This window comes from Mustela nigripes, chromosome 4 (genome assembly GCF_022355385.1).
Source record: "Mustela nigripes isolate SB6536 chromosome 4, MUSNIG.SB6536, whole genome shotgun sequence".
Classification (NCBI taxonomy): domain Eukaryota; kingdom Metazoa; phylum Chordata; class Mammalia; order Carnivora; family Mustelidae; genus Mustela; species Mustela nigripes.
Window position 1 is genome coordinate 65,340,265 of NC_081560.1, and position 15,514 is coordinate 65,355,778.

The 15,514-nt window shown below is 37.0% G+C and overlaps 1 protein-coding gene across 14 annotated transcripts in view; it reads left to right on the forward strand.

Annotated features, from left to right (window-relative positions):
* Positions 1 to 15,514, forward strand: part of ICA1 (islet cell autoantigen 1) — a 148,715-nt gene that overhangs the window by 8,053 nt on the left and 125,148 nt on the right. For 5 of the 14 annotated variants that reach the window (XR_009403819.1, XM_059396783.1, XM_059396785.1 and 2 more), the window contains exons 2-3: positions 10,892 to 10,931; positions 14,241 to 14,406. Coding sequence is in view for 13 of the 14 variants with exons in the window: in XM_059396783.1 (XP_059252766.1) it covers positions 10,892 to 10,931; positions 14,241 to 14,406 (206 nt within the window). In the remaining variant the exon portion in view is untranslated. Of the gene's footprint in view, positions 1 to 3,908; positions 4,000 to 10,829; positions 10,932 to 14,240; positions 14,407 to 15,514 lie in introns of all 14 variants that reach the window. The other 9 variants (XM_059396784.1, XM_059396795.1, XM_059396794.1 and 6 more) reach the window with 4 other exon arrangements.

Below are 15,514 nucleotides of genomic sequence, written 5' to 3' on the forward strand. Positions count from 1 at the left end.
ACCTGGTGTAGGCGAGGGTGGCTGTGTTAGTTGGGGTACATGAAAATATTGAATTTTCTTTCTGTCTGCTTCCCTTTGCTGCTTGACTTTTATTTTAAGTTCTCCTTCCCCTGCCAGGCTGTCTTCATTCCTTGCTAAACCAGCCCAACTGAAACATGAGTTAGTTGCTACAACTTCACCAAGGAAAGTCCTTTACTACATGCCTTTTCCAGAGAAAGGAGTCGTGGTGGTTTGTTTACAGGACCTGTGCAGAATGTAGATATTTTATAAACTACCTATTGGTATGTTTGTATTTCAGTAATTTAAGACTGATGAAAAAGACTGACTCTGTGCCTTGGGACATTTTCTTCAGTCCTGGATCTCAGTTCTTTCCCTGTGGAAAGAGGAGATTGGACTAAATGATCTATAAATTCTCTCCTGGCTCTGAATGATCCCGTGGAGGCATAAGAAATTACTTGATCATCTCTATAATGTGCTTCAACTTACAAATTTAATGTTAAAGAATCTTGTACAGATTAGTGTCTCCCTAATTATTCTGATTGTTGACATTGTGCTTATGTGTAATTTCATACGTTCATGCACTTCCGTTGTACCCGTAATACTATTAACCATTCATGTGTTTGTGTGTGAAATACATATAATTCATACACAAATAGATACAATTATATGTAATTATATATAATGTATTTCATTTGTAAATATGTGTATATACTTTGTGTGTATGTATGTATGTGTCTGTGTGTGTATATATATATGTAAAAAGAGACATATAGTCTTTAACTTTTGGTGGGCTTTTTTTTTTTTTTTTGATGGTCTTATAATAGTTTATTAACTTCTTATTTCCATGAATCTTATTTGAAGCTACTGGTGCATTTTGCACATAGATTTGGACCTTCTTAAAGCAGTTTATAATGAAAATGTGGATTTAATCATTATGTAGGTCATTTAAAAAAACTATAAATGTGTGTTGTGTATATATCTTTACACACATATACAGTCTTTGTATATATACATATAGATGTATGTATATGGAATTTTATTTTTGTAATGACATTTCTGATAGAATAATTATCAGAGATTCTAGGGAGAACTATTTAATGGTATTTAATCTGTGCAGAATATTGGTAACCTGAGTTATAAAATTAATTTCTAGCTCTTTGCTGATTTGCCTAATGCCTTAGACCAACACTGTCTGTGAAAATAATGGCAGACACATATGTAATTTAAAGAATATTAGTAGGCACATTTAAAAACCTAAAGGGAATAAGTAACATTAGATAATATATTTTATTTAACCCAAAACGTCCAAAATATTATTTTAATTTAAAACACAAAAACAAATATATAAATATAAAATTGAATGTATAAATATGTGTTTATATATAATATAGTGATATATCAAAAATAGGAATATAGGGGTGCCTGGGTGGCTCAGTGGGTTTAAAAATAGGAATATAAACAAATATGTCGATATAAATACACTTTTTATAAATATAAAATATAAATCTAAAATGTAGATATATCAATGAGATGTTTTACTTTTGGGGAGGGTATACAAAGTCTTCAAAATCCAGTATATGCTAAAAGCATATTTGAATTCAGACTAACCATATTTCAAGTGCTTAATAGCCAAAAATGGCTAGGGGCTATTGTAGTTGGACAACATGATGTAGATGATAAAGTTAACTTATTTCAGCTTTTTCTTCCATAAAAAATTTTAAGGTTAGTAAGAGCTTTCCAATTATAAAATGCAGTTTTGAAATATAATTTAAGGAAAACATTTATTCCTATCATTTAATAATGTTCTGTGCTGGCAGTTGAGGAGTGTGTAGTATTTCTTTACAGGTGATTAGGACCGTTGTCTGGCTAGGGTATTCCTTCTTTATCTTTTGAAGTCAAGCTTTTAGAGAAAAAGCCACCATAAGTACTTGAGATTAAAACCCATATACTAAATTCGAATTGACATTTGAAAATCATATAAACCAACCTAAATACAAGCAAAGGTGAATATAATTTATAAGCAAGGTTTGTTTTTTTTAAATCTTTTCTTTAGCAAAGACAACCTATTTAGTCTTTTTCTATTCCCAGTCTTTTAAACCATTTTATGTTATTTGCTCTTGTGGATTTCTTTGAGGTGTTTTGTTTTCGAATACCAGTCTCTTTGTTATTGCTGCTAGGATTTTAGCACAAAATTCACCATCAATTGTCCTTTGCAAGCAGGGCTTTAAGAGAAAACTAAGGCCTAGTCCATGCCCCTTCTGAGCCATTTTAATTTTTTGTTCTTTATTTTATTTTTAGTTTGTTTTTGTGGGGACGTAATATTTTTAGCTAGTATTAATGGTGAAGATGATAACCTTTTAGAGAATACCTTGACTTTTTTTCCCCCATTGTTAGAATATGAAATGCTGTGTTGAATATTTTCCTTTGAGGAAATAGCTCTTGAGATAGAGGGAGAGGCCCAGGGGAGTACCAGGTTGCTAGTTGAATATTAGTGTTTCAATCCAGCTTTCCTTGTTGAGAACTTGATCTTTAATCTGCTCTTGGACAAGTAGTTCATTTTTAGAACCCCAGATTCCTCATCTTTAAAAAGGAAGATGGGTTCATTATGTCAAAGCTTTCTCTTAGATATAAATGTCTCTAAAATTAATAAAAATTGGCTTTACAGTTTTTGTGACCGAGGGCATCCTAGATGTCAGCCAGCCTGGTCTACTGTTTCACAGGCAAACAAAGTAAGGCCAAACAGGGAAGTGACAGGGAGGAGGCACAAGACAGTAACATAATCATGGGTTTGCTGGCTTTTATTTTATATTGGGATGTAAGTTATATTGATATTAAAAATACTTAGTTTATAGTGGTCCTCTTAGCGCAGTGGGCAGCGCGTCAGTCTCATAAAAATACTTAGTTTAGAAATGTGATTTTGATAGGTTTAGGGAAGCATTAACCTTAATTAATGCCTATATGTAGTACCTGGGCTGTTCTGAAATCTAAACAAAATGATCATATAAAAATATCCTAAGATTCCAATTCATTAGCAGAAAATGCAGATTTTAAACAATGATTTGTGCATGTAGGGTTTAAACAAAAACTCATCTTTTAATTGCCTTGAGTAAAATTAAAATTCGGTTTTCCTCTTATAAGATATGCTGACTCACAAAATTGAGGGATATGATTGTGTTTTACTTATGAAATTTATGAAATGTCAAAAATCATTTGGTTGCTTGCAGGAGAAACAAAACTCAGCTAGAAATAAAATCCATATAAAGTTACATGGAATGCTCGAGTAATCCTAACTTTTTCAAAATCTAAAAGAAAAGCTATTTGATATCTGAGAGATAGGGGAAACACCCATAAACGCTAGTTAAAATCACATTACTTTTTAAATATTATTTTATTAAGTAAACTACACCCAGTGTGGGGCTCAGACTCACAACCCTGAGATCAAGAGTTGCATGTTTTATGACCGAGCCAGTTAGGTGCCCCCAAATGATATTACTTTAACCAGTATTTAGCTTTTGAAAGGATGGAAGATTATGTCAACTTCCCACCATCTGTAGGGATTTTTCAATTATGTAATTTGAAGAATTAAAAAATATATATATTTTAAAATTATGTATGTATAGTTTTAACACACACACAGTTAATTACATGTGGAGGAATTGTTTTTCACCATTTCTACTAAAATTATTTTAACATTTATTCTTAAAACACATTATACTTAAAACACATTTTTATGATTTCACAGGAAATCATAAAAATCATTATTGACATGAGAGAAAGTGACCAAAGACAAACCTATAGGGAAAAAAAGATGAAAAATGATTTGGAGCAAAAGAAATATAAAACATTAAGTTATTTTTTAATGCAGGACCTAGAATCTCTGACAGATTTGTATTTTTTCTGCTCACTAGGCAAGCCATCAGGAGCCTGCATTGATGCCCTGGCTCTGAAGCTACTTGGCTCTGTTCTCTCTGACCTGTTAGTCACTTCCCTGGATCACAGGTCCCTGTGTTATTTAACTTATTTTATTTTTTATTTATTTAATAATCTGTTTTAATTTTATTGAAGTGTAATTGTTGTAGTGTTATTATTTTCAGATGTGTAACATAGTGATCTGATAATTCTATATGTTTCGTAAGAAAGGGACTTTATTCAATTGTTTCTCAACTCCCTCTAGGCCCTAAATTTTGTGACTTACCCTAGTTCTAAGACTGCACCAGAGAAATAAACCCAAAGACAAAACAAGATATTGGACCCTGATAATATTTCTAGATGAAGCTAATCTCTGAAAAAGTGGGAAGATGGAACTGGCAGAAAATTATGTACTTCAGATTGTGTAGTTGGAAGCTAAATCCAGGAGAAATGCCATAGGCTTCCAACATTTGCTGTGGATAACCAAAGGTGAACTCTCTAGCAAAGAGAGGACATAGAAGGTGCTCAGTAAATGTGAAATAAATAGCATTAAGTGTCTACCCTCCAGTGGCTACAGAATATATCTAAATGCTGAAAGGGACAGAAGGTGGCTTCAGAGATTGGTCCTTATGTCTCCTCAGTCACATCTCCTCTTTCTTTAAGTTTTAGGAATGTACAACTGCTTATGGTTGGTGGCATGCACACTCCATGCAGTCCTGCTGTGCAAGAATGTGTTCATTGCTTTCAATCTGTCTGGAATAATTACCAGCATCCAGCTCACAGCCCCCTCTGCTGCCCCCACTTGTACCCTTCACCTGGCCAGCCACTACTGATTCTTAGAAACTCACCCCAGAGACCACATAGGAAGGCAACTCTGTATCTTCCTCTCTCTTTTCCTCTAGCCCTGGGCTCCTTCTTGTGTCCTGGCACTCATTCCACATCACAGAAAACACCTGCCATTCCCTGACTTCAGAGTTTCCTTTTTGGTTATACATAAATAGCCCCCAAATTTTGTAGCATGTAGTGATCTGTTTTCACTGAGGTTTAATTTTAAATAATGATTCTTTATGTCATCAAAAGTAAGAAGCCATCGCTCACGAGACCTTTTACCATTTTATGTTCTGTGAAGAAACAAAATTGACTGCCAGATGGTTAATAAGGTTATCAATTATAGGACACATCTCAGCTTCAGGAATGTTGGGATGTGAACAGATTTGCGTTTGTTCAGTGATGTGTGGAGCTATCAAGCCGGTGTTTGGGAATGAGTGATTTTACTCTGGAATGATCCAAATGTACCACTTTGCACCCACATCACTTGAAAAGTGTGTTTCTTACGGGGGGGAAATGACACACTTCGCAAAGAAAGCTAAATGCTGGTATGCACGGCAGTGCTGAAGAGCTTTAAGATAGTGACAATTTTTAGTTGGAAAATAGGAATTTTGAATAAGTTAGAAAAATGACAAATTTGGCAGTGGCTCAGATCTGCAATTCAAGAGAATCCACCATATGTTCAGTGCAGATACAGGGAAAAGGGATTCTGGACTCAGTTTTAGATAGTACTCCATCTAATAGAGAAACTGCTCACTGATGGAAGAGAAAAATCTGCTAAAGTTGGAAAGGTAATGAATTTGAGACCTAAAACTGCACAAGATACACAACAGACTTGAAAATGTGATTCAAGAGAAAGTTATTGAAATATTTTTGTGGATTGAGAGTACTGATACAGTAAATGTAACTATCTTACCTTTACTCTGAGTAAGGGTTGGCTCAAGAATTTTAAATTCTTTGCACAATTCAGATGTAATTGGTGGTATCATCAGCTAACTCCGTAAGCTCATAGAAAAGGATTCTGGGCCAAAACAAATGTTCAGTGCAGCTGAAGCCAGCCTATGTGGAATGAAAATACTTCCCTATGTTATATTTCCAAGGAGGAGAATCTAGTATCAAGGTTTAAGGCATCTGAGGACAGACCAACTCTGCTTCTTTGCAGCATAGCATCAAACTTTGTTTAAATCAGACTTGCTTTAGCATTTTGGGAACCTCAGAGATTTAGAAAAAATTTTTGGCTTATATACCGACCATCTAGTGTGTTCCAAATGGCTTTTTCAGTGGCTATAGGAAATGAAAAACAAGCTGTAGTCTGTCCACAGGGGTGGATAAAATTGAAGCTACAGCATAGCAAGTTGTAAGAAAAGCAAAGAAGAAAAATAAGCGTAATTATTCCACGGAATCCCAGTACAAATGCTGAATGAAGTACCCCTCGTCCCTATTCCCCTAGTTCTCCCCCCAAGACAATGACCTCTCAGCCACATGGGTATGGCTGAGAACAGTTTTGCTCCCTAATACCTGGCCTTGGTGGATGAGGTCAGTGTACTATGTCCCCTTCAAGGTGTAGCCTGGCAAAGTCTAGGAAGATTAGGTAGTCTTTGTGTCACTTCAGAAGGTGCTAGCTTCAGCAGCATTTCCACCTATGAGCAGACATCTTTCCCCTCTTGTACTTGTCTTAGACACCGAGGCCACTTCTTACTAACCCATCCCCTTACCCTCAGTTTTGTTACAGCAAAATTAGGAATGTGTGTGTGTTAAAATAAGTTCTGCACCCAACATGGGGCTTGAACTCATGACCCCAAGATCAAGAGTCACATGCTCTACCAACTGAGCCAGCCGGGCCCTCCAGAACTTACTTTCTATTGATCTGTTAACTCTTGGGGCCCTACTTCTTTGAGAAGATCTTAATTCTTATTGGCTCGTCTACTTTGTCTTCCTTGGAGAGACAGAATTTAGTGAAACATAGATATTCATGTGGTCACGTTGTGCTGAATTTAACTTTTTTTTTTTTTCTTTCATGGCACTCATGCCATGGCAAGTCCATAAGCAGCTTGATGCTTGCTCATCTTTGCTTATCTCCCAAAGTAATGTGGCCACAAACAGAACTTTAGGAAGTCTTCTCTGTGCTATTAAAATGCTCAAGACATGATAGCATTCATTTGGGGCTTATTTCCCAAGTGTCTTGTGGCAGAAATGGAGATATAGCCTTCTTTGCAGATCAATGAATTGATGTATTATCTAATTATAGATTTTATTGTATTTTGGGGAAATGACTTCTCTAACAACAGATTTTACAAATTTGGGGAGTCACAAAGGTCTTTTTTATATGTCCCTTGCAAATATCAACAGTCTCTTGGATCCAAAAATTGTGTTTTTATCCCTGCTTAACCTGCATTGTCCAATACTGTAGCCACTAACCACACATGGCCATTGAGCACTTAATGTGGCTAATCTCAATTGAGATGTTCTGTAAGCATAAAGTGTACACCAGATTTTAGACTTGGTGCAAAAACATGAATGCAAAATAAAACATTAGTAATTTTTTTATTATATGTTGAAATAAGATTTTAGATATATTGGGTTAAATAAAATACTTTACAATTTTTTTAGTATTATTTTTCACTTTATAACATTGCCATTTAATCATTTAAAATTACATATGTAGTTCATAGTGTATTTCTGTTGGACAGAGCTGATTTAGACTATAAGTTACTTGAGGCTAGACAGCACCTGGTACATATTAACTAGATGCTCAGTTGCATGCTCAGTGCAACCAAACTGATGAACTGGAATGAGTGAATAGGTGAGAATTCTAATGATTTTTTTAAAGATTTTATTTATTTGACAGAGATCACAAGCAGGCAGAGAGGCAGGCAGAGAGAGGGGGAAGCAGGCTTCCCTGCTAAGCAGAGAGCCTGATGTGGGTCTCGATCCCAGGACTCTGAGACCATGACCTGAGCCAAAGGCACTTAGCTTAACCCACTGAGCCACCCAGGCGCCCCATAATGATTTTTTTAAATTTTATTTATTTATTTGACAGACAGAGATCACAAGTAGGCAGAGAGAGAGGGGGAAGCAGAGAGCCCTACGTGGGGCTCAATCCCAGGACCCTGAGATCATGACCTGAGCTGAAAGCAGAGGCTTAACCCACTGAGCCCCACAGGTGCCCCCATAATGATTTTTTTTAAGAAGTGATTTTGACACTGTGAATTAGGATTGCTACTTTAAAAAAAAAAAAAAAAGAACAAGAAGAAATAGAAGAACAATAACAAGTGCTGGGGAGAATGTGGAAAAAATGAAACCCTTGGAACACTCTTGGTGGGTTTTTAAAACGGTACAGTTACTGTGGAAAAAAATATGGAGGTTCCTCAAAAAATCAAAACTAGAATTACCCTATAATCCAACGATCTTACTTGTAGGTATATACATAATAAAAAACTCTGGATCTCAAAAGATATTTGTACACCCATGTTCATTAAAACATTATTTATAACCAGGATGTGGAAGCAAGCTAAATGTCTATCAGTGGCTGGATAAAGAAAATATGCTTTATATATAAAATAGAATATTATTCTACTTTTAAAAAGAAGGAAAACCTATCATAGGTTAGAGAACTTTGACAACATTATGCTAAATAAACCAATCATAGTAAAGATAAATTCTGCATAATTTCACTTATAAAGTATCCAAAATAGTCAAACTAATAGAAACAAGAAGAATGGTGTTTGACAGAGGTTAGGGGGTAGAGGAAATGAGGTATTCGATGGATACAGAGTTTCATCCGTGCAAGATGAAAAAGTTCTGGAGATCTGTTATATGACAATGTGCATATAGTTAACAATTCTGTAAGGTACATTTACTCATTTTAAAGGATGTATTTATGTGGTTTTTACCACAACTAAAAATTATTCAGAAAGTCTCTACTAATAGATCATGGTGAAATTGGACTCAAGGAAAGAATATAATTTGTTTCCTTGAACAATATTTTTTCCTAAGAAATTTTGTTAGAAGCTTTGAGCTAAGTAAAGTGTGTACTTGCAGGGAAGCTGTGTGGGCATTGAGAGGACGAGAAGCTGGCGGTCCCCCTATGATGTACGGAGTAGAGGGCAGGGCTTACTTATCACAAATGTCCTTCCCAAGGCAACTTGTCCACAAATGTGGAAGCCCTCCGGTAGGCAGAGACATGCTGATGACTGGCTCTCCTCATTTCAGAGGCTTGCGGACACCCCGGGAAAATATCTTCCTTCCTCCCTCCTGCCCCCACACCTGAGACCTAGAGTTTTTGCACTTTCATTTAGTTCCCTTAAAGCATTTTTAAAAAGCTTTTAAACATTTTAAACATGGTAAAAATAAAACTCTAAGAAATTTTTGGCCATCTTAGGGGTACTGATTGCCAGGACCCTTTCTGGGGTAGAGGAAGAACAAATAGACTGATTTTGTCGAATAACCAGAAGCGTTCCTTCTGTGTGCTGGGCATTCCCTCCAGCAACCAGCATTCTGTGTCTGGCCAGAGGCCATTCCTTTAGGCGGCAAGCTCTCCAGTCCCTATAGAAATTGGTAGGCAAGTATGTTTGGGTTGGTTTTCTCTACCAGTGAGCCTGGCTAGCTTTCCCCGGAGTAGGGCAAAAGGAGTGAAAGACAGTGGCACAGAGTTACCCCCATGTTTACTTATGAGGTGAAAATACAATACTAGGCTGGTAAAAACACAAATAATCACATTTTCCTCCTTTTAACCCTTCCTAGTATCTCGCTTTAGCCTTTTGTATTGTGTGTATGTTTTGTTTTCAGTGTGCTGGGTCGTTGGCTCATTTTTAAGAAATATTGTTGTGAAATACTTATTTTGTTTTCTTTTCTGGCTAACTAAGGACTATTTAAAAAAAAAAAAAAGTTAGAAATAAAAAATTGAAAGTGATTTTCCTGGGTGTCAGGAAGGGATTAGGACAAGGATTTCCTATGGCTAGGCCAGTACCCTCATAAACTGAACGAGTTGTGGTAATTACTACTTTCCTTCCTGGTCACTGATAAGGAACCTCAGCAAGTACAGTATTCTGTGCCAGAGCCCACTTACCAAGGGCAGCTTGGGCTGAGGGTCAGTCCCTGGGAGGGAACATGCAGTCAGGCAGCAGCATGGCCAAAGGCCAAACACAAGATTCAGTCTTAATCATCAAGAACCCACTTTTCTACCCTTCCTGGAACCCGAAACAGATTAAGAAGCACCAGCAAGGGACACCCGGGTGGCTCAGTTGGTTAAGCGGCTGCCTTCAGCTCAGGTCATGATCCCAGCGTCCTGGGATTGAGTCCCACATCAGGCTCCTTGCTCAGCGGGAAGCCTGCTTCTCCCTCTGCCTCTCCCTGCCACTCTGTCTGCCTGTGCTCACTCTCTCTGACAAATAAATAAATAAAATATTTTAAAAAAAGAAGAAGAAGAAGCACCAGCAAGTCTGTATTCCCACAGCTGCCCCCCATCTATCCCCGCCAACTCTACAGTTAACACGTGGTTAACTGGGTGGGTGGGATTTCCTGGTTTGGACTTTCTCATGCTAATCTTCTCTGCATTGTTCCAGTTTTAGTATATATGTTGCCAGAGTGAGCACATTTATAAAATATTTTGAATCTGTAAAGAGACAGACAGATGCAGTCTACTCACCACCAAGCTTAACAAAGAGAACATTATGAGTCCAGTTGAAGCCTGTGTACGTCTACTCTCGAATCATATCACCCATCCCTTTCTGCAGTAGTAACTGCTATCTGGAATTTGGTATTTATCATTCCTAGGCAATTTTTATACCTTTACTATGTGATATTTGAATGCTTTAGCAATATATAGTATCATTTTGCATTTTGTGATCTCATATTTTATGTAGTCTTCTGCAACCTCTTGTTCTCATTCATTCTGCCTGTTTACTTCTTACACTTCATTTGGGATATTTCTTCCAGTGTTAAATTATTCTCGACACCAGGGTACAGTAATACTGTGTAATAGTGTTTGGCCCCTAAAACACAATTAGAAATGGCTCAGATTGAAAAATTTTATAGTCAAATTAACATATAATATAGTGTGTTAACTGTTATACATATTTGTTTTATTTCAGGTCATAATATAACTTACCCTCTCATGCTTTTTCCCTGCCCATTCTCCCCAAATCATCAACAGTAGAAAAAGAAGAAGAAGAAAACATGTCAGGACACAAATGGTAAGTAATGTGTTGTCTTTTCTAAAGTGGAAGAGGCTAGTGGGAGAGGAAAGCACATAATATATGCTCAGTAAATGTCTGTTGACTAGAAAAATCAAGAGTCACACTAGCAGTAAATAATCTGTTAACCCCTATCCAATATGGGGCATAGTCAAGTTCAACATCCCATCTAAATGAAATATGGAAACCAAATAACCAAATATACTATAAGTTCTTATGTAATATATATTCTCTAAGAAATTAATTTATATATAGCTTTTCTTCTGAGAATCCAGTGGATTTTCTTACTACCAGTTTTTCAAATCTAATAAGTGAATATTTTTTTAGCACTGTTTTATTTACAATTTATTAGTGTTATCAGGGAACTAGATGTACAGCAGCTTTAAAATAATGAGTGAACACAGACTCAGACTCATTAATGTGACTTTAACTGAACACTGGGGAGGCAATCCTAGTTGGAAGGTGCTGCTGTTAAGTAAAGTGTGGTGATCATGGCAATGTTCAGCACTGTCACTTACATGCCTGTAGCACATGTCAGCAGCGTGTTAAACTTCTTATAGGTTCCAGGTTTGCCTCACGTAGTGTTTTTGAACCTTTTTGAACCCATGACCCACCAGGCAATCAGATCTTTGTCATGCTTTATCTCTAATCCATAGCATGAAAAAATGTGATGTACATTTTCATGTTTCAAGTGTACAGTTAATTATAATAAGGAATATACTTTCAATCCGTCCTCTCAGCAAAGAAGTAATCAGACCCAAGACCTCTGTAATATCAAAAATCAAACTTTAAGAGAATTTTTGCATGTTTTGTTTTAAGACAAAACATAATGAATTTTAAAAGATAATTAGTAAATGGCTGAGGGATTTAGTTTCCAAGTATCCCCATTTGACAGCCCTCTAACTCACAGTTGTCATACTCTTTTCATAATTATTCCATCTTGCCTCATTAAGACATCTTACCTCCATCCTGTGACCCTCAAAATGGCTGTCATATCCTGGCAGCAGACCAGGGAAGTAGGTAGTCACTCACCTAAGAGAAATGGGAGTGCCCTGAGAAATGGGCCCTTCCCCAAAGTCATTCTCTTACTTACTGTGCCACTTCATTGCTTGATGCTGAAATGCAAGGGCTGTAGAGAACATTGAAATGAACACTGGACTGGGATTAAGAAGACTGGATTTTAATCCTGTAAGACTTCTGGCAGAATTCGTAATTTTTTGAAACCTAAGATACCTCATCTATTAAATGACAAAGGTGAGGGGTGTTCGCCAGGTCTCTGAAGTCCCTTTGCTTTTTGTTGTTGTTTTTTTTTTCCAAAATGGAATTTTTTTTCATCCATGACCTCTCGCCAAAAATAAGTAAATAAAAGATACAATACAAAGAAGCCCACCCTATTCCCCACTTCTAAAATTTCTGTTTCCTTGAAATAACCAGTTTTGGAGGGTATATCCTTCTAGTCTTTTAATGCACATATTATGTAGAGAGATTCTCTCTTCTACATAAAAGTTACATGTTTCTTCCACTTATTTTCTTTGAGGTGAGCTCATAGTAAAACTTCTGTCATTAAAGGATAGCAGATACACAATGTTACATTGGTTTCAGATATATAGCACAGTGATTTGACAAGTTAATACACATAAAAGTTTTTTAAACTGCAGAAACTATGAAAGTCCCCCAAATCTTACTTCTGTAATGATAACCTTTACAAAGTCCTTCTGACTTTTTAAGAATTAATGTGTGGGTTGAAAATTGTAAATGTTATCTGGGAGGAGAGTATAAATCAAGTTTCAAGGTAGAGGCATTTTTGCATAGTGGTATAAAGCAGTTTGTGTTTTAGGACTCATATCTGGTACATTTTGAGTGCTGATAGTGTGGAGTGGAAGAAGGTACACGTCTGCAGTGAGCAGAAACCAACGGTCCTGTGTGACAAATGAAACAGGAACTTTAGGGGCACCTGGGTGGCTCAATGGGTTAAGCTTCTGCCTTCGGCTCTGGTCATGATCTCAGGGTCCTAGGATCGAGTCCCACATTAGGCTCCCTGCTCAGCCAGGAGTCTGCTTCTTTCTCTGCCTCTCCCCCTGCTCATGTTTTCTCTCTCCCTCTCTCTCTCAAATAAATAAAATCTAAAAAAAAAAAAAAAAAAGAAAGAAAAGAAAAGAAAGAAAGAAAAAACAGGAACTCTAGACCAGAAGAAGGTGTAAACAACATGAGAGGGGCGGGGAGCACTAATGGTGACATTTCTGTCAATATCCGAGATGTTCTGGTCTTTTACAGATTTCTATTTCATTCTCAATTTTTTTATAATTTCTTTCTTACATACTTTTTCTAAACTATTATTTATTTATTTGATAGAGAGCATGTGCAGAGGCAGAGGGAGAAAAAAAAGGGAGTAGCAGACCCCGTGCTGAGCAGGGAGCCCAATACAGGGCTCCATCCCAGGACCTTGGGATCATGACCTGAGCTGAAGGCAGGTGTTTAATCTGAGCCATTCAGGTGCCCCATCTTCCTTACATACTTTTTAATTCAATCTGTAGTATGTCTTCGTGAAGAATGGCTTCTTTCTATCTGGATTTTAAACACTTGGGTTTAAGAATTTAAGGTCTTAATATTAGAAATCAGTAACAGATTTTTCAAAAAAATTTTTTTTACATTTCCTTTGACTATGGTAAGACTATTTAACATGAGCTCTGCTCATGCAGTATTATTAACTACAGAGCTCTGCTATGCAGTATTATTAACTGCAGGTGCAGTGTCCTACAGACACCCTTCGTTAAGAGTTTCCCATTTTCCTCTCACCCCATCCAGCGTCTGGTAACCAATCTTTCACTCTCTGATTCCGAGTTTGACTGTTTTAGGAACCTCTAGGACAGATTTCAAACGTACTTTCTTTTACCCCCTTACCTCTCCTTTTCTGTTGTCACTTCACTGTTGGCCATAATGCTGGAGTGGAGGGAATGTTGGTGTCTGGCTTTATCGCTTCCTCACAGGCTGCTTGAGCCAAACACCCTGCCTGGTTGGGCCTCACTTTCTCTACTTGGAAAGGGAGTATGTCCAGCCTGCTGAGAGCTAAACTCTTCAAGGTTTAGTTTCTTGATTTCCTGCGAAAGCCACTTGGTTTCCTCACTAACTTTTAAGGTTTCAGAGTACATTAGCATTGGTTAACTTTTTTGGTATAATAATAACACAGGAAAATATCTTTATGTTTATGAATGTTGTGCGATACAATGTTGAAATAGCTTTGTTCACACTAAAACAGCTTTGTCTTTATGAAAGTCATGAATAAAATACCTCTTTAAATGTGTTTTTTAGCAGTTATCCTTGGGACTTACAGGATCGATATACTCAAGATAAGTCAGTAGTAAATAAGATGCAGCAGAAGTATTGGGAAACGAAGCAGGCCTTTATTAAAGCCACAGGGAAGAAGGAAGATGAGCATGTCGTTGCCTCTGATGCGGACCTGGATGCCAAGCTGGAGGTGAGCTGTTCTTGCTGTCAGTCTCAGCGCAGCCCCCTCCCTGGGGTCACAGTCCTAGAGTGCATGAACCTGGACAAGTGTAGGTGTGCTTTATATTTGAAAACAGGCAGACAACTGGTTCATGAGGAGAAAAATCTAAGATGAGTTAAATTCAATCCCAGCACATTTTTTAAAAACCTACAAATTCTTGTGTAACCACCAGCATACCTGAGTTAATTTGTTTTTTAAGCACTTTAATGCATTGCATGTGGTAAACTCTCAATAAATGTTTGTTTGTTGTTGTTTGTTAAAAAAAATTCAAGCAAAGATTAATGCAACACTAGGGTCAAGCAAATGCTTACATTTAAAAAAAGAGGAAAGGATGACAGCACAAGGTCCTGGAAAGTAGGGTCTAAAATAACCTTAGTATTGAACCCTGGAAAATTCTAGAATGAATTAGTTAAGCAGATATTTAGTTAGACTGGTTAATAATACAGTAAGCTGAATTCCTATCTGGTTGATTCCCAAATACTAACATAACTGGTAAAAGTTCCACTAATCACCTGTCTTGCAGGACATTCTGCCAATAGTTTAGATTAAAATTTAAAAAGCATACTCATTGCTTCCACGAGAAATACTGTTACATGACCTGATAAGAATTCAAAATGATCTCTAAGATTAACATCAGCTAAAATTAGTGAACTTGAACATTTTACATATTAAAATAAAAAGCTCAGGGTTTCAAAAAACTTTTCTGAGAAGGGTGGCCAGGATGGTAGAAACCATGGTTATACTGGAACAGAGAGGTTTAAGGGGAGCTATATTAGCTGTTGACGGCATAGAAAGGTCTGTCATTTGGATGAAGGATAATTCATTCTCTGCATTCGAGGGGAGAACAAGACCCAGGGCCCTTATCCATAGTATGTATCTCTCATGGAATTATCTCACATGTTTATGTTTTGGTCTGCTCCCCTTCCACTGAGAGATCCATATCAGCCTTACTCACCATGGTACCCTCAACCAGATACACAGTACAGTGCCCGTGCAGTAAATAGTAACTGAATCAGTGGACAAGTTAGTGCAATTAATATTCATTCCCAACCTTTTCCCTGTCAATGGAATTGTTCAA